The sequence below is a fragment of the Chelonia mydas genome, chromosome 19 (genome assembly GCF_015237465.2).
Source record: "Chelonia mydas isolate rCheMyd1 chromosome 19, rCheMyd1.pri.v2, whole genome shotgun sequence".
Lineage (NCBI taxonomy): Eukaryota > Metazoa > Chordata > Testudines > Cheloniidae > Chelonia > Chelonia mydas.
The window spans coordinates 7,311,117-7,334,958 of NC_051259.2; the positions used below are offsets into that span (position 1 = coordinate 7,311,117).

Here is a 23,842-nt window from a genome sequence, read left to right on the forward strand (position 1 = left end):
GCTATCGTCTGGAGGAATTTAAAGGGAGGGAGATGCTTCCTTGCTTGCTTTTTCTTTCTGTCTTTAAGAAATAGTTTGCCCCCTTCTTAAACTGGTGTTTTGTCTCTTCCTTGCGTTGAGAACTGGCTTCCTGCGTATCAGTCAGATCTCTCCCCAGAGAGCTACAGTAACTGACTGCCCCTCCTCCTCCTCCTTCACTGACTCAGTAACAGCTTATGCCCAAATAAATTTGTTTGTCTCTAAGGTGCCACAAGGACTCCTCCTTTTTGCTGATACAGACTAACACGGCTGCCACTCTGAAACCTGTCACACTGGAATATGTGGATGCTCAGAAATCAATACAGGGACCCATTAAGGAGGGGGCCACTTACTGCTGGATGAAACCAGTGCAGGGAACTGGCCTGGAGCAGTTACTGAGAGTAGTGAGGATGAACACAAGTCAAAGTGAACTGTAGAGGTCTACGAGCCTTCTTCCCTTCCCCCATCCCCCATTGCCAGCAGGGAGGCCAAGGGTCATGTGCACCATGGGGTCACTGAATGTGAACACTGGGGGGGGCGGGGGGGGAGGGCTGAAACTTGCACTGTTCACACACTTGTGCAGACCCACGTATATGCACGCACTCTGTCACGGATGCACTGTCCATTTTGCTGTTTACAGAGGATATAAACTCAGTGTGCGTTGTTATGTGGGTAGATTGGTTCAGACTGGGTGTTTGACAGTGGTCTGAGCTCGGCTGGATCAGAAAGTGATGACAATAGTCTCCCACTCCCAATTCAGTGGTAGAACGGGCAATGTGGATCTTCTGAGAACGGGCCTTTCACCAGATTTATTCTCTGGAATTAGGGTTGCCAATTTTGATTGGATGTATTCCTGGAGGTTTAATCACATGACATAATCTATAATTCCTGGAGATTCCAGGACGATCCTGGAGGGTTGGCAACCGTAGGTTTAAGATAGCAAATAATCAGGACCTTAAAAACCTGGGGTTATTTGTGCTAATGGTCCTCTGGCACTTTTCGTAAGAGTAGGGATTTGCTTTTGTATTGCCCAAAATTTAAATTCCTTCCCCCCCCCCCCCCCCTGCAATATACCATGTGCCTTTCAGCTGCCGCTGTATGTGTGGAGTTTGTGTAGCACCTTCAGGGGGAGAGGTGCCTGAGACATGTAAACGTCACTAGTGCAGTGCAATGCCACTCGGCCCATCTTATCACTAGTGAGCAGCTTCGGTGGGATTTGGGCTGGCCAGCAGATAAATGTGCCTCAGCAACTCAGTGATTCATCTCTGTCATTAGGTTAGATTGTCCAATGCCCGTCCCAATGGGACGGCAACCAGGACCGGGGCCTCCAGGTGCTGTTGTAACAGAAATATTAATAGTGCCTAAGGAAAGTGGTGGAAGTCCTATCGCTTGGGAATTTAAAAACAAGGCAGGACCAAGTCTTGGGAAATATACTAGAGTTAGCAATCGTGAAATGTCCAGGGAGTGTGGGTGTGGGGGATGGATGGATGTTTCTGTCTGCAGTGAGTCCAGAAAAGTTGAGAGTGCTGGAGATGTTCAGGACACATCTGAGACTCTCACATATCATGGTGATGCGCGCAGTGTAAATACCTGCAAAGAGAAGGGTGCTGGAAAACAACACCCGTCCCATTTATAGAGGATGCTCTTGAGCAGAAGGCAGAGTGGGGTTTGGTCTTTGTAGCTGGGATGCTTCAAGGTGTACAGGGAGGTTTTCAGGAGTTTTTGGAAGAGGACTTGGGGAATGCTTGGAGAACCTTAACTGGGAGGATCTTGTAAGCATTAGGGGCATTGGGAAAGAAGGGCTGGGGTGAAGGAGACAAAGGGAGCATTTGCAAAGAGGTGTAGGTGAAGTTGAGAATGGAGGTGCAGGCAGGGGTGGATTTGTGCACAGCTGTGAAAGTGAATAGCTTGTAGCTGATGCTGGAACCCAGTGGAAGCCAGAGAAGGGATTGGGGTTTGGAAGAGACCTGGTCAGGGCCATGGGAGAGGGTAATCTTTGTTTATATTATTCCATGATCAGGCTTAGTTCTGATTGCCTGAAACATTTATAACCCTTATCAGTAGATAACATTCAACCACCCAGGAATCTAATTGTCTGCCAGAGATTTGCTTGGTGCAATGCCAAGCATTGTAGGAGAGGCAGTGTGGCCTAGTGGAGAGAGCACTGGCCTGGGGAACCTGAAAGACCTCAGTTCTGTTCCTAGCTCTGCCACTGGCCTGCTGGGTGACCTTGGGCAAATCACTTCACTTCTCTGTGCCCCAGTTTCCCCATTTGTAGAATGGGGCTAATACTACTGACCTTTGTTAAAGCTCTTGGAGCTCTACTGATGAAAAATGCTACGAATCATTATTGCTGCTTGTTCGTGGTGTTTCAGTAAAGCCGAACACAGGGAAGCCACCACTTACGAATGTTGCATACTGCAGAGACTGTGAAGGAAGCACCCTCTAGGTGCTGCCTGCCCTGGTCCAGTACGGAGGCGCCAGTTTTCTCTCCAGATTAAACTGGTAAAACCCGAAAATCCCATTTGAGTCAGGAGCTGGCAGAGCTGCTGAGGGGATTTACCCTGATCCCTTTCTTCTTTACAGGTGTGATAAAGAGAGGGGAAGGGAAGGGAGGAGAGTGTTTTGTCTAGAGCTGTAGTTCTCAACCAGGGGTCCAGGGCCCCCTGGGGGGCCACGAGCAGGTTTTAGGGGGGCTGCCAAGCAGGCCAACATTAGATTTACTGGGGCCCAGGGCAGAAAGCGAAAGCCCCGCCATTCAGAACTGAATCCCCGGCCACCCAAGGCTGAAGTCAAAGCCTGAGCAATTTAGCTTGGCGGGGCCCCCTGTGGTGTAGCGCCCTGGGTCAGTTGCCCTGCTTGCTACCACCTAATGCCAGCCCTGGCTTTTATATGCAGAAAAACAGTCGTGGCACAGGTGGGCTGTGGAGTTTTTATAGCATGTTGCGGGGGGCCGGGGGGCTCAGAAAGAAATATATACCTGGTAGATCTCATTCTCTTGTCAGTGTGATTGCCTGAGACCGCTCACAAGAGTTTTCCAAATAACGTCCAATGTCTGTTTATTCTTCTCCTACCTGAAGTAGTAAAGGGTGGGTCCTGCTGGCCAGTTCTTATGCTTGTGCCGGCGTCTATCTCCTTGATTGTTCTCCCCTTCGTTTAAGGTATCTTTTAACTGAGAACTGGCAGAACAAACCCTGCCAGACCTCTCCCTCCCATGTTTCCATTTGAAGTTTGATCTAGCCCCAATTTCCTTCGTGGGAAGAGCATTTAGTTCCCCCGTTGAGCACCTGGGCCTCAAAACCAGGAAACCTGTCAGAGGTTTCTTTACAGAAGTCTTTAAGGTCTCAGATCTCATTAGTGCTGTGGCCCTTTTGGTGGGACGGACCCGTCGGATGTCCGGCTACAAGGAACTGCATTGAGAAGTGAACCGTTGGGTGTGTGTGGGGATGAGCCAGTTGCTGCTGCTAAACTGTTGGGACATTAAAGCTCTCAGGGACCCAGCCAGGGTGTCCCCGGCTGAGCTCAGCGACTGAAATAAGCATTCAATCTTTAAAAGCCAATGAACCAAAAATACAATGAAAGAATAAGCTGCTAATTGCATATATTGGCAGACCCAAGCAGGGCCTTTGAACAGATCTCTGTGTCTTTTGAACATAGGTTCAGATCCTAAAGCCAGAAGGGACCACACACAGTGATTATGTAGTCTGATGTCCTGCATAACACAGGCCCATGAAAACTCACCCTCTCTGGAGATTTGGGGAGAGGGTGTACCTCTACTGACAAGGGGGTCCAGTGACTCAGTATTGGAAGAAGCCTCTCTTCCTTTCCTAATGAACCCCAGCATCCCCTCACTAATGTGGGGGGTGAGGGGTGGGGATGCCTCGTGGGTGCAGCATGTTGCACGAAGGACAATGAGATTTCTGGGTCTGGTAGTCTCACAGTCTCCTACTGGTTTCTCCGTGCTGTGCTGGTACGTCATTCCACAGGCCTGGGCCATGACAGGTTCTCCTCTTCCTCTGGTGCAGCCCGTGTGTTTCTCCATTGTCATGTGGCTGTAGCTAGTGACAATCTGTTGGATTATTAAGGGAGAGTCTTATTCCTATAGCTTCTCATCCTCTTCTACTGTCATGTTTGCTTAGGGAACCTCAGTGTAAGTGACCGAGCAGGTACTGTAGGTGGGTTCCTTAAAGGAATTTCCCAGTTAGGGGCTAGAAATTCTTTATGGGTCCTTTTGGAAGAGCCTTATACTCGCACTGTGCTGGTAAGAGGCCCTGTCTCTGGGGAAGGAGACGTACTTAGTGGTTATTCCCATTGGACATCACCTGTTCAAATCAAACTTGTTTTTGCCCGTCTGAAACTTTTAAAATGACCTGGACATTTAATTTCACCAGGGTGAGTGTTTTAGGAGCATTTTTCTCCGTGTGGCTGTACTGTTGTAAGCAGAGCTGGGAGGAGGAGAGAACTGGCGTTGACGTGTGGGACAGAGGGAACGTGACTTTGTCGATTCATTTCGTGTGTCTCTGTAGGCACACTTACACTTCCGTGCTGCGCTGTCCGTGGCTAACCCGGGACGCAGTAGCCTCCATTCTGATGTGGGGTAGATGTGCTCCCAAGGTCTCCGATTTCCGGTGGCAGTGGTGCAAGGAGATTTTAATTCTTACCGGTACACATAGGTGACGCATGGGAGGGACACAAAGGGGGGCAAGTGACCTCCCCATGTGACCCTTCCATGTGACTTCTCCCTGCCCCCGGCCTGAGGCCCCCGCGCTCTCCCCATCCCACATTACCGGGGGTGTGTGTGTGTGTGCGTGTGTTCTGTCCTGCTGCTCTGGACACTGATTTCTGAACCCCAGGGCTCCCCCAGGAACCGCAGCGGCAAAAGGAGCAGAATGTGGTGCCGCCAAGTGGCCCCATGCCAGCAGCTCCTCCGGCGCGGCTGTATTGCCCCCAGCCCTTCCACGTAGTGGTGTCTCCTGTCTGGGGTCTGTACAGCCGCGCCAGAGGACAGAGCTGAGGGCTGGGCTGGGGGTGGTGCAGCCGCGCCAGAGGACAGGGCTGGGGGTGGTGCAGCCGCGCCAGAGGACAGGGCTGGGGGCGGTGCAGCCGCACCAGAGGACAGGGCTGGGGCCCGGGTGGCGGTACCGGTACAGCCGCGCCAGAGGACAGGGCTGGGCTGGGTGGCGGTACCGGTACAGCCGCGCCAGAGGACAGGGCTGGGCTGGGTGGCGGTACCGGTACAGCCGCGCCAGAGGACAGGGCTGGGCTGGGTGGTGGTACCGGTACAGCCGCGCCAGAGGACAGGGCTGGGGCCCGGGTGGCGGTACCGGTACAGCCGCGCCAGAGGACAGGGCTGGGCTGGGTGGTGGTACCGGTACAGCCGCGCCAGAGGACAGGGCCGGGTGGCAGTACCGGTACAGCCGCGCCAGAGGACAGGGCTGGGGCCCGGGTGGCGGTACCGGTACAGCCGCGCCAGAGGACAGGGCTGGGGCCCGGGTGGCGGTACCGGTACAGCCGCGCCAGAGGACAGGGCTGGGCTGGGTGGCGGTACCGGTACAGCCGCGCCAGAGGACAGGGCTAGGCTGGGTGGCGGTACCGGTACAGCCACGCCAGAGGACAGGGCTGGGGGCTGGGCTGGGGGTGGTACAGCTGCGCCAGAGGACAGGGCTGGGCTGGGTGGCGGTACCGGTACAGCCGCGCCAGAGGACAGGGCTGGGGGCTGGGTGGCGGTACCGGTACAGCCGCGCCAGAGGACAGGGCTGGGGGCTGGGTGGCGGTACCGGTACAGCCGCGCCAGAGGACAGGGCTGGGGCCTGGGTGGCGGTACCGGTACAGCCGCGCCAGAGGACAGGGCTGGGGGCTGGGCTGGGGGTGGTACAGCTGCGCCAGAGGACAGGGCTGGGGGCTGGGCTAGGGGTGGTACAGCCGCGCTAGAGGACGGGGCTGGGTGACGGTACCGGTACAGCCGTGCCAGAGGAGGAACGTAAGGTGCTGGCTTCTGGGAGCGGCGGCCTTACGTTCTGCTCCTTTCGCTGCTGTGGTTCCCTGGAGAGCCCTGTAGGTCTGACCATGAGTCTTTCCAGTACGGCGTCCCGGTAATAAATACCTTAATGGTACGACGTACCTGACTGTACCTGCTTACTTGCACCCCTGTCCTGCGGGTTCCTGGAGCAGTCCCAGCAGAACATGGAAGGAGGCTGTTAGCAGGGCGTGGTGGGATCCAGAGGTGGGAGAGTTGGGCTGAAGGGGGAAGGGGTGTGTGGCCAGTTGGTGAGATTTCACCTGAACAACGCTAACTGAGACCCATCTGTGTGTTCTCTTAACAGATGAACGGGACCGAGTCCAGAAGAAAACTTTCACCAAGTGGGTCAATAAGCACCTGATGAAGGTGAGAGTCACGCTTTACTTCGCACAATTTCCTAACTTGCTCTGGTCTGGCCTTGCCTGTTCTGGACGGGCGCTAGCTGGCATTGCTTGGGCCTTGGAGAGGAGTTCTGACGGGGTTGAGAGGCACTGGAACGTTTGCTTGATCTGATCCCCAGGGGCAGAATTGGATGTTATGGCGACCTCTTGGGACTGTCCTAAAGCACTGAGCAAACGTTCACCTACCATGTCATTAACCTCTGAATTGAAAAACCGTTTGCTCCAGAAAAGGGCATGTAAAAACCTTGGCAATGACATCCTGAAAGAGAACTGTACCCCACATCTCCCTGAAATCCTTTGGTGAGGGCGTGTTTTGGGAGTTACCATGCATGGTGGGATGAGAGGGACTGTTCCCCCTTCCCCTCCCAAGCTCGCTTGTTCCCCTTTATTCATAGAGCTGTATTGTGTCGTTCCACTGTCACCCTGCCCTTCCCAGAAGGAGGCACTTTCTCCCTCTCAGGGGAGGGGCCGCTCCTTCCCGGAGCATAGACACCGGCTCTTCTGTGTTTGGGCCCGGAGCCCTCCTGAGCACCTTGCTCGACGTCTGTCTTGCTTGAACAAGAAGTTCTTTGGTGGCTGCTGCCCAGTGCAAGCTGGTGCTGCCAGTCAGATCCTTCTGTGAGGGCAAAACGCTGTGAAAGAGGGAAACCAGCGGAATACATCGTGTCATTGTTAATGCTGGGAGGCCGGGCAGATCTCTGCTTTTATCCAGAGCAGAGTCTCTTTCTCTGTCTCTGTTTCTTAGCAGAAAAGTGACAGAAAGCTGCCTTTTGGACAAAGTCTCTACCCATCAGATCTCTTTCCACCATTCCCCTCTCTTTCCCTCCTCAGTGTCTGTCTCTCCTTTCCTGCCTTACACCATTGTTCTGCTCTCTAGAGGCAGCTGGGCTCCTGGCTGGAGTTTGCTGTGGCAGGGGTACTATTAGAATTCTGTAGACCCCCATCAGATGCCAATGAGAGGTGACACAGGAGGAGCTGGGGAGCCTGAGATCCCACAACACAGTGAAGGATTTCAGAGGCAGGGACGCTGTCACCCCTCTGTGAAAGTTGAGGATCTAAGTTGATGTGCTCAACTCCTGGATCTTTTCAGTCCTTGGGCCGTACTGCTGTTTCTCGGACCCCGCTGCTTGTTGCACCAGCAAAAGCGGAGGCTGGTTTCTAAGTGGTGGTTTGGTAACCAGGGAGTAGCAGTGGGCTGTGTGTGTAAATGAGTGAGGTGGGAAAGGGCTCAGGGGTTCTGTATCCGGGCAGGCTGCCTGACTGGTTAGCGATGGCTTTGTAAACTTACTGGGATCCTGCCCGTTGGACGGTGTCTGGTACGAATCTGAACAGAGCAGTGACTAGTCTCTGTCCTTTAAAAGAAAGACGTTTGTCGCCAAAAAGAGTGAAGAGCCTGTTTCCTTAGTTCTGTCCGTTTTCCAGCTGCGCACCTCTGCAGCAGTACACAGGGCACGGGGCTTGCGGCTGAGATCAGAGCTATTGGCAGGCCAAGTCAGTAACTCCAGCTGTTTGTACTAAACATTGTTGTGTCCGATTTTATTCTGAGCCAGCCACATAATTGATGATTTTTGTTTTTAACTTTCAAGAGGCTTGGAAGATCCTTTCTGGGGAAAATCCGGTACCTTTTCCCACCCACTGGTGCCAAGTCACCGGAGCCCCCTGATTTACCATTCACCATGGATGCAATAGTCACTCAGAACTCCAGGTTAAAGTTCCTGGAGCCCACACGCAAACCTTCAGTTGCTTTCTGGGATCTCTGCCTTCACTGTGCATCAAATTACCTGTTCAGAGCCTGTGGCCTTCCAGAAGACTCCTGGCAGCTCTGCCTGTTTGTCCATCACTGATGGGATACACACCTCTACACACTTACATTCATGTGAACTGGATCAGGACCAGGATCTAGATGGCTTAACACAGCCAGTTCTGCCATGAAAGATTGCTGGGTTTGAATCCAGGGGTGTCCATCTGTTATATTCTGTGCAGTGGGGCTGGTCTCTTACGTGTTCTATGCAATGGGAGGTTTGTATCTTGAGTAGCTAAGCAGGGTTAATGCAGTGTTTTGCAGTCGTCTTGGTTAACTGCCAGGTATTTTTTAATTAATGTTTTCCATCAACTGAAAGTTTTTGGCTTGGACTTTAAAGGTGTTGCCATTGTACTTTTCAGCCTGCTGTGGACTGCGGTGAGGCCAGGGAAACTGCAGGTCTGTGCACTAATCTTTAAGCTGCACGCCTCCCTCCCCCAGAAAAAACTTTATGGGTAAAGAAGGCAGCGTGGGAGTCAAGTCTCTACTGACATGTAGCCAATGCCTTATACATTAATTAGAGAGGGACAATCACCCTATTCACACATCCCCTCCCGCGGCAAAGAAAGGGAAAAACACCTGACTGCCCTTAACAGAAGGCAAACGCCATGTGACATTCCTGGAGGATAATATAAGCTGGTGTGGTAATGTTTTAAAAAATTGTGTGAGAAAATCACTGCATTATTTATTATTGCTATTAGAATGACAGTAGCACATGGGGACTCAACTGAGATTTGGGGTCCCCTTGTGCTAAGTGGTGGTGTAAATCCCTGCCTCAGAGTTTACATTGTAAACAGATAAGACAAAGGGAGGGGGAAGGGAAGGTTCATGAGCCCCGTTTTATAGATGGGAAACTGAAGCACCAAGAGGCTAAGTAACTAGCCCAAAGTCATGAAGAAAATAAGTGGCAGGGCTGGGAGTTGAGCCCAGAGTCTCAGTCCGTGTGTGGCAAAGGTAAAGATTTGGTCTGACCGGGTTGCCAGTGAGTTTTGTGACGAGTGGCTTATCTTGGAAGAAACAGGAAAAATTGGCTCCTTTTGCTGTCTTTTTAACAGGATACTCCTGCTGTTGATGTGAAAGCTGCCATTACACAAGGCCCAATCCTGTACACAGCTGCCATTTGCTCTCATCCCCTTGCTTTCCAGTAAAGTGGCTGCATGGGAACCTTTTAGAATTGCATGGAGTAAGGCTGGCTTTATAGTGATCTGTTCTGTGCCTGAAATCGGTAACTGCCTCTGCTGGGGTCCTTTGGCAATTGGAGCCCGATTCCCATAGAGAGAATATTGGAATAACCATTTTAAATGAATGAAATCCCTGAAAATGCACCCTCCTTCTCTGCCCCGCAGGTGCGCAAGCACATCAATGACCTGTATGAAGACCTGCGAGATGGGCATAACCTGATCTCTCTGCTGGAGGTTCTGTCAGGAGTGAAACTGGTGAGTTTCCAAGTTTGCTTAGCCACGCTGCTGTGGCTTTCACCACCAGAGACTGGATCCACGTACTGCCTTCTCCTCCTCGCTGCCTTCTGCTGTGCTAGGCTGATCAGCGTTCCTTGTCACATCAAGGCCTTTGTTGGTTTTGTGTTAAATTTATTTTTTTACATCTTCATCATGCTGGTTTCCTGGATAACACCTAACTATGTGATTAGGTTAAAGGTGCCTAGGATACAGGTGTATTCACTCTCTTTGTGAGGCTCATATGCATTTGGGACTATCTACTCAATATGCTGGGTGAAGACAAAAGGGCAGGTTTAGCGTCACTTTCCCCTCGGAGCTTAGCTTAGCTTCCCCTCCTCCAGCGCTGCCTGCTGATTTTCACAATAGACCACTCTAAATATTTGTTTGTCTCTTTTACAGGCATTGGTTAACATTTTCAAAAGGGCCTAAATGGCTTAGGAACCTGAGTCCCATTTTCAGAAATGACCTAGGTGCTTAACAGCCTAAATCTCACTGAGTTTCTGTGAGGCTTAGGTGCCTACGCCGCATAGGTGCTTTTGAAAACTTTACTCGTCATGTCCAAATCATTCCTGGCATTAAGGCCATTGACTTCAGTGGTGCACAAGCAGGGATGAATATGAGCCTTTCTGTCTGTGGATACATCGACACAGCGGAAAAAAAAGAAAAACCCCAAACCTGCACTGGGGAGTCTCTGAGCCCAGGTCAAGTGACTGGAGCTCACTGGGCTTGTGCTGTAGGGCTAGAGACAGCAGTGTAGGTGTTCGGGCTGGGGGCTGGCGCCTGGGCTCTGAAATCTAGCAAGGAGGTAGGGTCTCGGCGCTCGTGCTCCAGCTCTCGAGGGAGTGTCTGTTCTGCTATTTTTAGCCCTGTAGCGAGAGCCCGAGTCAGTTGACCTGGGTGTGGAGATTCACTTGTTGTTGTTTTTGCTGTGTCGACCTGCCCTATAAGTTGAAGAGGGGAACTGAGACAATCTGACCAGCTTCTCCAACCTCCTTGGGACTGCCAAACATATTCAGAAACGGTGCTTAAATACTGCTGCATTGCATCTCTGTGTATTTAAATAACGAAAGATGATGGTGGTTCAAGCTGAAACTGTTTTTAACATGGTTTGTCCAGCTAGTGTGGATGGGGCAAAACTGATTTACGTGGTTATTCTGTGCCTTGACAGAACACATTTTTGGAGCAACTGACTCGGGCTCTCGCTAAAAATAGCAGAATAGACATTGCCACTCGGGCTGGAGCCTGAGCTCTGACACCCTACCTCCTCGCCGGGTTTCAGAGCCCCGGTGCCAGCCCTGGCCCAAACCTCTACACTGCTGTTTCTAGCCCTGCAGCAGGAGCGCAGTGAGCTCAAGACACTTGACCTGGGCTCAGAGACTCGTTCCCGCGGGTTGTAGGCACAGGAGAGGGCCATACTAGATGTTTTTTAGCTGGAACGGTGTTTAAAGACAGTCCCTTAATTCAGCAGATGAGATCTGTGTGAGCCATGCTTTTTCAGAGGTGTCCACATGACCATTCTAGCATGAAAGCTGGGTGCAGCTCCAGGCACGTCCAAAGATAGGTCTTTTCAGAATCTTACAAGAATTGCCTAAATGTTGAAAATCAGTGGGGTTAGGTGCATCAGTGCAGCTGCAGATAAACTTGCCTTGAGCCATTTAGCTGCCAGTTTGGATTTTCCTGCTTGTGTTCATTCTCAATTTAGACACCAAAGTTTGTAGGTTTCTGGTGTCCATGTTTTTCCATCTATTTTCTTCAGTAGCATGTTAGGCTTTCCTGTCATGTGCTTTGCAACCACTCTACAAGCTGGATCTGTAGAGGTAGATAAAAAGAAAAGGAGTGCTTGTGGCACCTTAGAGACTAACCAATTTATTTGAGCATGAGCTTTCGTGAGCTACAGCTCACTTCATCGGATGCATACTGTGGAAACTGCAGAAGACATTATATACACAGAGACCATGAAACAATACCTCCTCCAGGATGCAAACATCTTCCCTTGCATCTGGGGAGAGTAGAATCACTTGCCCCTTTTTTAGACCAACAAGCCTAATTAGCTCTTGGAAGATACTTTTTTGGTGCAGTAATGCAGCTCAGAGGGAATTATTTTCGTAACCCCTAAAATAGGATCTGTGAGATGATGTGTGAAGTTACTCAGCTGCCCTCCTGAAATGCCAAACTACACTCTGTGGGTGTTGGATTTAGATGCTTCACAGGCCTATCATGTCCCTCGCCACAACATTTTTGATTTTCGGATTGAATTTTATCCTAGGGAAATCTCTCTGCTTAGGCACCCTATACTGAAAATCACATGGAGGTAGGCAGAAGTGGTTGGACTGTTATAGATACTGCAGTATCGTTTGCTGCAGCTAAGACAGGAGGAAATCTTAGACTATTCTGCCCTAAATGTTGATGGCGCTGTCTCATAGGCTTTAAGGCCAGAAGGGACCATTACACATGACCATCTAATCTGACCTGTATAATACAGGCCATAGAATTTCATCCAGTTACTCCTCAGCTGAGCCCAGAAACGAGTATTTGACCTAAAACATGTTGTCTCTGAGTTCCCGGCTCTTTCAAAATCTACTTTAGCTCTTGCCATTGTGTCTACCTCTCGTGTCTGAATCAAGCCCCAGTAGGGTCCCCAGGGGAGACGCAGGCAGGATCCAGGATAACCAGCGAGTCTTCATGTTCCTTTTCAGGGGAGGGAGGCTGGTGAGAAATGTGTTTCTTTTTCTTTTCCCATATGCTGCATTTTTAGTTCCTTTCTGTTTTTCTGTGACTATCCCACTGGTGTTGTCTGTGCCACGTTTGTTAGCAAAAGGACGCTTCAGGCCAGAAGACCCTCCGCCTGGCAAAAGCGCCCTCCTGGCGTCGCACGAGCAGTGAAGAGCAGGAGGAGGAGGAGGATGGTGATGCAGTAGGTTGACTCCCTCCTGGGAGCAATGTAATACAGACTGACACTGGAGTGCCATCAGATAGTCCAGATGTAACCAAGCTTTGCATAGGGCACACAGGGTACGTCTAGACAGCAAAGAAAAACCTGTGGCTGGCCTGTACAGGCCAGCTGACTCGGGGCTGTTTCATTGCTGTGTAGGCTTCTGGGTTCGGGCTGGAGCTTGAGCTCTGTGACCCTCCAACCTCTCAGGGTCCTAGAGCCCGGGCTCCAGTTTGAGCCCTGACCTCTACGCAGCAACGAAAGAGCCCCCAGCCCGAGCCCCACGAGCCTGAGCCATGGTGTCTAGTTGCTGTGTAGACATACCATAGTGGCCTCTGGCCTTCCCCTCCCTCTGGTTCAGGTGGGTTAATGGAGAATTTGCCATAGCTCCTTTCCACTAGCAGCTGGTTCTTGATCCCGGATAATAAATTTCCCGGAAGCACGTTAGAATGGAGGAGTGATATGTGGGGTGTGTACCTGGGAAGTGGAGAGTGAGAAGCGAAAATGAAAAGGCAGCTAATCCCATATTCCTTCTGGACAGTGCTGTGTTAAAGTTAACTGGATTATCTGAGAGTGCATTACAGTGTTGGTGGTCTGCAGTGTGAGAATGCTGACCCACTTGCTGTGAGAGCATGAAATCAGTCTATTCACGGGGATGGGAGGGGCGCACGCTCCTAGATGAACCCCTGGCTCTCACGCATCCCCAGATAAAGCCGCTGGGGTCCTGCACGCTCTTGGATGGGACACGGTGTTCTCTCCACTCACACGGCGCAAACAACCTTTAGGATGAATCATCTGATGTTTGCTAACAGTTCTCACTGCATGGGGATGCTCTGCCTTGTGTACCACACCCATGTGTACTGGGTGCAGTGGCTTTGCTGTCAGACAGCAAGGATTAACCTTGCATGATAACATATTTGTTTTTAAGCAACATATTCTCAGTGTTTCTGATGTGGAGCGGACCCAGCTCCCGGCAGGCCCAACCTTACCCAAGCCAAGGATTAACCCAAAGGGGATTGCACCTCCCCAAAGTAAGAACGAGAGCATTCTGGCTGGTAGAAATGATCACATTTCTTACCAACCCTCTCGATCTGGGCTGTGTCTTCCTTCTCTACCGCTCTCTTTTCTGCTCCCCCTCCCGAGCCACTCTGGCAGCCGCAGTGGCGTGGCACAGGAAATGACTCGCCTGTTGCACCTCTCTGCCAGGGGCTGGAGCATAGGGAGACCTTCCTGTGGCTTCCGTCCTAAAACAAAGAATGAAACGTCCTTTGTCTGTGCTGACCCAGAGAGTCTCTTTGCTGCTCCTGATTCCTCAGACAATTCACTCCTCTCGTTTGTATTTAGAAGCCATTGCTTCTTTTGATTTTCCCAGCCCCAACTCCTTTCCTTTCCTTTCTTATTGATTCATTGCAGAGCTGGGTTTGTGTGCTGGCTCTGAGCTTCTGCACCACGATCCGCCCTTCAGCAGAGCTCCTACCCCTTCCCCAAGCCCTTGTTCAGCACAGAGTTGCTATTTGTAAATGAATCGGATTAAATGTAGGTGTTGGAGCTGGGTGGGGCTGGTGACTGAACGTGACCGTTTGCTCCTGGTTGGATCACAGGCTCTCACTGGAGCAGCCGCCCCTCCTTGTCCATCAGAGAGAGATTCAGAGCAGTAGCCCAGCATGAATGCTGCTGTGTACATTGGTCAGTAGCCTGACTGTGATTGGTCAGCTCCCTTGGAGACAGAAAACACTGGAGTCCATGTAGCAGTGAAACAGACACAGCTGGTGCTGAGACTCTGCTTTCTCCTCCAGCGGAGCAGTCCCTGCCCTAATAGCCGATTAGCTGTTGCAGGACACACCTGCCATTTCAAGGGTTGGCAAATCACAAGGCTGCTGTTGCTCTCCCCTGGGCCGGCAGGACTCCCCCACCTGCAGGCAGGTTGGCAGCCAGGTGGTTCACTTTATCTCAAACTGTCCTCTCCCCTGTTCAAGTGGTTGTGCTGGTAGGTGAGCGTAGGGTGTGCACCCAAGCACACCCCTGTGGTGGAGCGGGCTGGCCGGACTGCAAGAGCCCTCAGCGGCTGTGGCTGTCTCCGGTTTAGCTCTGTGTGTGGGCAGCACTAGCTTGGTGCCTGCAAAGGCCGGGGAACAAAGTGTGATACTGAAACGAGGGGCAAATGTTGAGGTCACAAGTCGGTGTCTGTGGTCAGGACCATGGGTCGATGGATGAGCTGGGAGCAGGAGATAGTTATTGGAGGGTTTTCCTATCTCCACGCCCCAGCATAGGGGATTTGTGGGATAATAAAGACTCCTCTGCATAGAACAGGACAGTGTTAAGCAGCCAGAAGGGGGCAAGAGGCCGCGGCAGTGTATTAGCAGGAAAGACAGACTCATGCTGGTGGAGTATGTTCACCGTATCCAGGAATCTTTATGATCTGCATCTTCCTTCTTTCGGCCCTTGCTTTGCTGTTACGGCGACACACTCTGGGAGCAAATTGTTGTCTCCTGCTCACATCTGTCTGTGCCTTGGCTGTTAGGTTGGGGCTGAGAGAGGAGGAAATGGCCGTCCTAGGTGGCACATTGAATGCACGGTAGGCCAAGCAAGTGTATTGAATGTCGTGGTCTTTGCTTAGACTTAGAGGGAACGTAATTAGGCTGGTGGTTGGAATGAAGTGAGCTCCCCCAGTCCTCCGTGAGAGGGAGGGTCTCTCTGGGTTCCAGTACTTGCTGTAGGAGGCTTAGGAAGTGCACCTGGGGGAAGGGGTGGAACTGGGTCTGTGCATGTGTAGCAAAGACGCCCTAGTTCTGCCTCCATGGGATGGCTAGACTGACGCACTGCCTCTGTTTTGCAGCCACGTGAGAAGGGCAGGATGCGTTTCCACAGGTTACAGAATGTGCAGATTGCTCTGGACTTCCTGAAGCAGCGACAGGTAAGAGCCAGTCTGATGCTCACAGGTCACGTTCCAGTTTTGAACGTATTCGGAGTGTTCTCACTGCACACCTGCGGGGTGTGCTCTGGTTCCTGCCGCAGCTTGTGCCAGGGGCATCCAGTGGGGCGTAACAAAGCACTATCCATTCATTTCTGCTGGGCCCATCCCTAGGGCATCTAGATGCCCATCAGTGGCAGTACTGCAGAGAGTACCTTCCCTTGTGGGCGCTGAGAGCCCTCAGTGCTATCCACGCCTCCTGGGGGGTGGTGGTGGTCAGAATAGGGTGACCAGACGTCCCGATTTTTAGGTCTTTGTCCCGCGTCTCGACCGATGCATGGTCGGGACGCCATTTGTCCCAAAATTGTGGCTTTGGCCACTCCGGCGTTTGTTTTTTGTTTTGCTTTGGCAACTCTGGCCACTTCTGTTGTCGTTGTTGTTGTTTCCCCCATGTGTCCCGATATTTTCTCCGTTAAATCTGGTCACCCTAGGTCAGAATGAGGAGTTAGGACTCTTTCTTTTCAGGAAGCCATTGCAAGTGTCTCAGATGGATACAACCCCTGGAGCCCCGCAGGCTTCCTGTGTCCCAGGAACTGACTTGGTCAGCTCTGAGTGCAGTGTATGCTTGGGAGCTCTTCTGGTGTCCTTAGGATAATGTTGGCACAGGAACAGATGGGTGTGACCTGGCCATGAATAGGTTTAGGCTAGAAGTTAGATGATGGTTTCTAGCCATTGCCGGAGTGAGGTTCTGGAACGGCCTCCCAGTGGGAGGATTGGGAGCCAACCAAACTAGTTTGAAGATGGAGCTTGGTGAGTTTTATGTCAGGGTTGCCTGAGATAACTAGGGGCTAGATCCGATGGCCCAGGAGGTCCCTTTCGGTCCTATGTTTCTCCCCCTTCCCAGCGTTCAGGAAGTGCTGGGCTCCTAAGAGGTCAGTCTGGTCTCTGTTGGGCATTTCCTCAAGTGGATGTAATAGACCCTCCTTATAACCAGCCAGAACTCTCAGCCCCTAAGCAGAGGGATGTTTCCAGCAGTTCCTGCTGCTCACGGGGTGGGGAGTTCTGTCCTGCCTGTTCTGTCAGTCTTCAGTCATGACACACTCATGATGAATGACGATGCTGAATTGTATCGGTTGTGCCGAAGCAGAGATTAACTCCTCTGGCTAGCCGAAGGCGCACTGAATAGACCTGCCCACCTACCCTTCCCTAGGGAGGGCACGTAACTTAGCGGCTCCCTAGCTTCTTGGTAGAGATGCAGAAACGTTTTGCCAGAGGTTCTAAGGAGCATGTTTCTCTCTCTCTCTCCACACACACACATGCACGCGCGCGCACCCCCCCCCATTGCTCCTCTGAAGTGCTACAGCATCGCAGCAGAGTGCATGCTGGGACACGCCTTACTCCGAATGCTCTCTTAGTGATGCCCTGGAATGTCAAAGGTGTAGAGTTTGGGGGTGGGCGGAGAAGAACTGCCGGTGTCGCAGGCTCTCGCTGCTGAGATCCTGTGCCTGGAAGTGGGGAGCATCACTCACCCTCCCGTCAGAGACTTCCCTCCTTCTGGGAGCCAGATGGTAGAGGGGAGGGGCCGTTGAGACAGCGGAGGGCAGAGAGGAATCTGAAACAAGTGGAAGCTGTGAGTGGAGAGCTGAGAGGTAAGCGGGAGTATCCAGACCTACCGGTGCACACCCTGGTTTCTGTTTGCTGGTAGCTCTGAAGATGGTGGTGATACTTCATGTATTTCTGGCAATCTTTTATGCCGAGCATCTCAGCTACGCACACTGGCTCCCGCTCAGAAGGCTCCTGTGAGATGGGCGAGTATAATCCCAGTGTAGCCACAGGTTTGGGTATCAAGAGTGGGTTTCATTCCCTGCTGTGCCACAAGCTTCCCGTGTGACCTTGAACAAGGCACTTCACCTCTCCCTGTCTCCCCAGCTGTGAACCTGGGGATCACAGGTGCTTGCCTGCCTCTCGAGGGTGCTGTGATCTCAGGCTTAATTCCTGAGCTGATTGATTTTTGCGGTGCAGGTGGGGGTGATTGGGTTTGGGTGTGCTCTCCTAGCTACGTGATGTGCTTTGTAGATTTTAAATTATGCACAAGTGCCTGGGGCTGTAGGGGCACGACACTCTTTGTAGAAACCGAAATAAGAAATGCTAGTAAAGCACTTGAAGGCCCTTCAGCAGAAGGCACTAGGGAATTGAAAAATGGTTATTTCAATCCTTCTTTTGCAGAAAAGGCAAGGATTGATTTTTTGCTCCTCATCACACAGTGAGTCAGTGGCAGGGCTGGGAATAGAATGCTGGAGCCTTGAGAACCTGTCCCATTCTCTGGCCAATTGATTGCACCTGCTAGGTGCACAGGACTGGTTTGGGGAGGGCAGGGTGGTGGTGGAGTGGTTGGAGAGAAAAGTCCCTCCTGTCTTTGTTGAAGCATCTGATTTGAAGTTTTGACAGTCCCTGGTGCTTCCCCACAGGTGAAGCTGGTGAACATTCGCAACGATGACATTACAGATGGCAACCCGAAGCTGACCCTGGGCCTCATATGGACCATTATTCTCCACTTTCAGGTAGGGATGTGACATTATGAAGGGCACAGAGCGGAAAAGGGGGCATGTTGAGCCCCAAGGGCTCTGGCATCTGTCTGGAGAACATGAGTATATTTAATGGTAATGCCTTCATACAGGTTGGTCTGGAGGATTAGTATATATAACAGTGTCATGGAGACCAGGCCAGAGAGAATAAGAATTCCCTTCTCTGGTCATTTACATAATTAAATCACTAATGATGGATTGTGTGTGCTGTGGCCCTTTGATTGGCACCAAGGTTATTGGCAGTTGCTATTTGCTCAGCTGAGCTGGAAAGCTGAGCCCTCCAGGGCTCTTCAGTGCATTGAGCAGGGGAAAGGGGAGAGTAAATTTGGAGAAGGGTGTCTGGGGAGTGTGTGATTATGACATTCTGGGATGCAGTCCAGACCAGTGAGGAGCTGGATCCCCACTTGCCCTGTAACCTTGGGTGCCTTGCAGTGCTTTGCTGCTTTAAGTCCCAACCTGGGCCCTTTGCAAACAGCATGCAGGTCACCCCCGGATTGTCTGTGTATAGGTGCACCCTCCCAGCACACTCCAGTCACACTCTGACTTCCACCAGCCTTGGTTACCACCTGCAGTGACCCCAACATACTCCCAGTTCCAGATTTCTTCCCAAAAATATGTGTTCTGCATTGTCCAGCCCTCTCCTGGACAGTCCAGATATTGGAGGTCCGTTGCCCATGTAAGCGGTCAATGTACAACAGTTTGCTACCCTAAATGGAGTTACCCTCATAGTTCAGTTTAAAGACAACACTGGCTTAGTTTTGATTAAAGAATAAAACACGTTTATTTAATTACAAGGAGAGAGATTTTAAGAGATTGCAAGTTCAAGGCATTAAAGTCCGAAATGGTTAAAAGAGAAATTAAGAGAAACTTCCCAGTAACTAAATTTAACCAACTAGACTTGATAGAAGGTAAATTCTTACCACAGGTTCCCAGCAACATTGCTGAGAACATTCTCAAGTCAGGATCTGCCCCCAAAGGGCTGGTTTCTTTTGTCTTCTTTGATGACAGAGAGAGATGGATAGGCAGAGATAACATGGTGTGTTTTTGCCCCTCACTTGTACAGTCCAGTCACCCTTTGAAATGCATTTTCTTGAGGGTTACCCCTAGATAAAGTTCATTCCAGCCGTGAAGAGAGAGACTTTCTGGTAGTGAAAGAGGTTCCATGCTGCTGTTTGCTAAAATGCAGCTCGGTCTGTTCCTGCTCTTTTGCTGTCTCAAGGACCTTGTTTACTACTTATATGTAAATTGAGGTAAACACATATTCCTTTAAAAAAAAGGAGTACTTGTGGCACCTTAGAGACTAACCAATTTATTTGAGCATAAGCTTTCGTGAGCTACAGCTCACTTCATCGGATGCATACTGTGGAAAATACAGAAGATGTTTTTATACACACAAACCATGAAAAAATGGGTGTTTATCACTACAAAAGGTTTTCTCTTCCCCCACCACTCTCCTGCTGGTAATAGCATATGTAAAGTGATCACTCTCCTTACAATGTGTATGATAATCAAGGTGGGCCATTTCCAGCACAAATCCAGGGTTTAACAAGAACGTCTGAGGAACGGGGGTGGGGGGGTAGGAAAAAACAAGGGGAAATAGGTTACCTTGCATAATGACTTAGCCACTCCCAGTCTCTATTCAAGCCTAAGTTAATTGTATCCAATTTGCAAATGAATTCCAATTCAGCAGTCTCTCGCTGGAGTCTGGTTTTGAAGTTTTTCTGTTGTAATATCGCAACTTTCATGTCTGTAATCGCGTGACCAGAGAGATTGAAGTGTTCTCCGACTGGTTTATGAATGTTATAATTCTTGACATCTGATTTGTGTTTAAGATAGGCCTGCTTAATCACTTCTGCTTAGTTGGGGCTAAGTGGGTTTGAACATGTACTGCCAACGTCATTCGGGGGGATTCATAATTTTACATATAATGCTGCTACACACATTTCACCTTGATGATGTTGACCCGCGAGTTATTAGTTTTCACAATACAAGGCATATTGTGTACAAAGATTATTACGATAGTGTGTCGGGTTTGAATATAGGGGTGCATTTGGTTACAGTGATCTCATGTTTATACAGCAACCTTCCTTCCAAAAGCTCTCTGTCCTTCACACACTCTCCTCTATGTATAGTTTGTACGGTCAATTAGTAATCGCACCTCCTTTGTCTCGGGTGGAAGACAGCAGCTGTGTGGCAACGCAACTTGGCAGTTCAGGACGTGAGTGGAAGAGAATAGCCCGTCCGGCTGAGGTGGCAGGAGGAATTTAGGTTGGCAGAGTGTAACTGCCCAAGTGGGAGTTGACCATGACACTGAGATTAGCACCCCTGTTCTTACAAAACACGTCACAGGGTCTCCAGTGCCACAGGCCGTCAGGGCATCCGTCTTAGATGTCAGCAGAAAGGCAGCACGTGCGGCAGCATAGGGCCCTTAACGTCACGCTGGCGCATTGGTTCTGTGTCGGCTTGGATCCCCATGTTCGAGGCTGAGCAGGTGCGTGGGGAGTGCATTGTGCCAGGCATGTGAGCTGCTGCCCTGACGTGCTGGCTGTGAGATTTGGTGTGACTGAGTGTCTTAGGTGGAGCCGCAATCTCAGAGCACCCGGGTGCTGTCAGGCACGGCACTGGCATGCTGGTGGGGTCGGGATAGAGGGAACGCCAGCGCTACGGGGTGGCCTCGGGAGCTCCTGTGCTTCCTGCAAAGCCGGATAATAGCCCTTTGTTGGCAGCTGTTCTCCATAGGATTTGAGTTTTCCTCACCGAGGCTCTTTGGGTGGACAGATGAGTTTCTGAGTGGCATTCCTCACTGCAGAGCTCCTCTCGCTGTGGTGACCATTGTTAACGGGAGTGCTAGATCCACACGCATGTAATAGGGGTAATCCAGCCCCCCGCTTTCCCACTGACAGGAACTCAATCATTCTGCTCTGCGAGGGCAATCCCAGCGCTAGCTGACTGAAGACTAAATTGGTTCTGTGGAGTTTTATTTGTTGATGGCGGCCCAGTGGCCACAGCTGCCTGGGAGGAAGCAGAAGGTTTTCACGGAGCAGGCCTCTCTGAATCCAGCGCCTTGGAGCCGCCTGTAACCAAACCAGTTTTGCTCTCAGTTCTCTGTGCATATATGCAAGTCCAGGTGGCGTGTATTAGCATGTCCTGAGCAGTCCTTGCCAGTCTCCCTTGGCAGCTGTTGCCCTTCTGTGATGCAGGGCGCTCTGGAGTTGTGTTGGGGTCACTGACTTGGCTAATTATTGCATTTCTGCCTGTGGGTATAGATTGTGATTGAGTTTTTGCCTGTCTTATGGCTGTGTTCTTGTTTGGTTCAGCCTGGGCAGCTCTCTAGGACAGTGCTACTCAAAGTGATGGTCCATGGACCGGTGCCAGTCTGCGAGCCATCAGCTGCTGGTCTGCGCGCTCTGGAAAAAAAAGATTGCCGGTCCCCCACATCAGAGAGCTTGAGAAGCACATCTCTAGGGCACAGTGTGTTTATACTGGTCGGCTCCCTGCTTCTGCAGTCGGTGGACGTGAGAGGCTGTATATTGATGAGGAATTAACACCACTTCATCAGTCACTTGCCTTCATTGTCAGTGCAAGAGTCTGCCTGTTTCCGTCCATTTGTCTGCTTGTGCCTTCCTGAGGGGGCCCTGAGCACTGGCTAGAGGTGCGTAGTGTGAGACCAACAGGCCTTCGCTGCAGTCTCTGTGCCTGTGTGAACAAATTCCTGAGAACTGTTCGATTCAGTGAACCCACTGGGGAGACTCCTAGCGAACGCTCTGAAAAGAGACACATGATTTTTGGGTGCTCAGTTTGAGACATCTTAAAGGGGGCTTGATTTTCAGAGGGCAAGTGCTCAGCACTTCCTGAAAACCAGGCCCCTTTATAGTGTCTTAAATAGGGAGTCTGAAATCACTAATCTCTTTTGAAAGTGTTAGCCTGGGGCCTAAACAATCAAGGCCTCAAGTTAAAGGAGTCACTAGTTACTTGTGAAAATCCTGCTCCCTCTTTTAGAGTGAAACCCTCCTGGCTGGTACAAAGGGGGAAGAGCTGGAGCATCCATACGCGTTTCTGTGGTCAGCAATCTGTTCTGAATGACACCCTCCCTGTTCGCTGGGAAGAAATAGATGGGCCGCCTCTGAGACTGGGCTTTGCAAAGTTTGAGGTGTTCACACTCATCTCTAGTCAGAGTTCACAAGAGTGCACAGCCAGAGCTGCGATGTGGTGAAGATTTTAACATATTCCCTTCAAGCACCTATTGGTTAACTTGGTTAACTCTTGGGAACTTGAATCTTGGCTTCTGGGGGTATGTTCTTAGGCCACTCCGATAGCAGATTTGCACTCCCTAAATTGGATGCACGAGTGTATCTATAAATCTGGGCCTGAATGTGTCAACTAGACTCTCACTAGAGCGAACGCTGTGGCCGTTGGAAGTGTAAGAACTGAGCAGGGTCAGAACGCAAAGCAGACTGATAACTCGTACGGGCATGTGAGGGGTCCAGCCTCATGTTCTTTTTCGGCCATAATTATTTCTTACTCCTGTGTGACCATCAGCTCGGGCACTGACCTCAATCCAGCAGTGAGAAACAAAACGAGTGAATTCAAGCCCTAAGTAGAAGGTGAATGAACTATCCCTGTGTGTATGTGGCCACCTCCTCTCCCTATTTCCTAAGACCGCACAAAGTGAGGTGCTAAAATTCAGAGGCGAGGATAAAAAGGGGCCCCTTGGCCAAATCTCCGACATGGTTCCTGTTTTTTCGGCTCGTTTCGGGTGTCTCGGGGGACGCTAGGTGGTGCTGCTGCACTGCAGTTGGCCTGAAGGAGCCGGGTTTCAAAGGGAGCGTCCTTCAGTTCTGAGGCAGGCGGATGGGAGTGCAGGAGCCGTTTTGGGCTTGCTCCCTCCGCAGTCAAGAAGTGAAAACCTACCAGCCGTGGGGGTTTGTTGAGGATAGCTGGTCGGGCCCAGGGAGATTAAGTGCTTACAGCTGGGCCTGCCCCCTGGCCTTACACACTCCCTGTTGTACACTGCCTCTCTGCCTGGAATAAGGAGATTTCTTCTAGGGATGTAACTCTATTGCTAACCCCTTAATCTCGTTCATGTCTTCCATATTTGAAAGTCCATAGCCCACTGCTGCAAAGAAACAGCCAAGGGGCAGTGCAGCGTCCTGTGCTTCGAGCTCCTGGTGCCATCTCTGCCCTGCAGGCCTAGTGACCATGACTTGTCTCCCCGTTTGCTGGGGGGCTGGTGCAAACCCTGCTTGGGAGATGTGGGCCTGTAGTTTGTTTTGCCTTTTACCTTGAAGCAAACAAGCCCCTTCCTGGTTGAGAGGAGGCTTGGAAGGGAACGAAGGAAACCTCAGCTCAGGGGCACTAGGAGGGAGCAGCCCTGGGAGCTGGTGTCTCTGGGTTTGGAAGGCTGTAGCTGGCCACTGAGCTGTCTGCTGCTCTGCTAGTGGGGTCTGTTTGGCGGGCAGAGGGCGGGGTGGCTGTTGCAGGTGTCTAGTGCGTGGCGTGCATTTTGCTACAAGGAAGGGAACGGTCAGAGCTCCCTGTACCAACCCAGCCAAATCCCCACTCTCTGGGGAGGGGAGGGGCAGGCAGGGTGCTGGGTTTTAGTCCCAAAGTGCGTGTGTGTGTTGTGGAGAAGGTGAGCACTGAGTCCTGGGGGGGCTCTGGTCCCCATCGCGTGACTCTGCCTAGGGTGGAAGGATGCCGGTGTGACATCGCTGTACT

General features: G+C 51.2%; 1 protein-coding gene across 28 annotated transcripts in view; it reads left to right on the forward strand.

The window, feature by feature from the left end:
- The window catches only part of MACF1 (microtubule actin crosslinking factor 1), a 252,980-nt gene that overhangs the window by 79,248 nt on the left and 149,890 nt on the right, over nucleotides 1–23,842 (forward strand). For all 28 annotated transcript variants that reach the window (XM_037881677.1, XM_043531974.1, XM_043531971.1 and 25 more), the window contains exons 2-5: nucleotides 6,342–6,403; nucleotides 9,586–9,675; nucleotides 15,465–15,542; nucleotides 18,008–18,100. In XM_037881677.1, coding sequence (XP_037737605.1) covers nucleotides 6,342–6,403; nucleotides 9,586–9,675; nucleotides 15,465–15,542; nucleotides 18,008–18,100 — 323 coding nt within the window. The remainder of the gene's footprint in view (nucleotides 1–6,341; nucleotides 6,404–9,585; nucleotides 9,676–15,464; nucleotides 15,543–18,007; nucleotides 18,101–23,842) is intronic.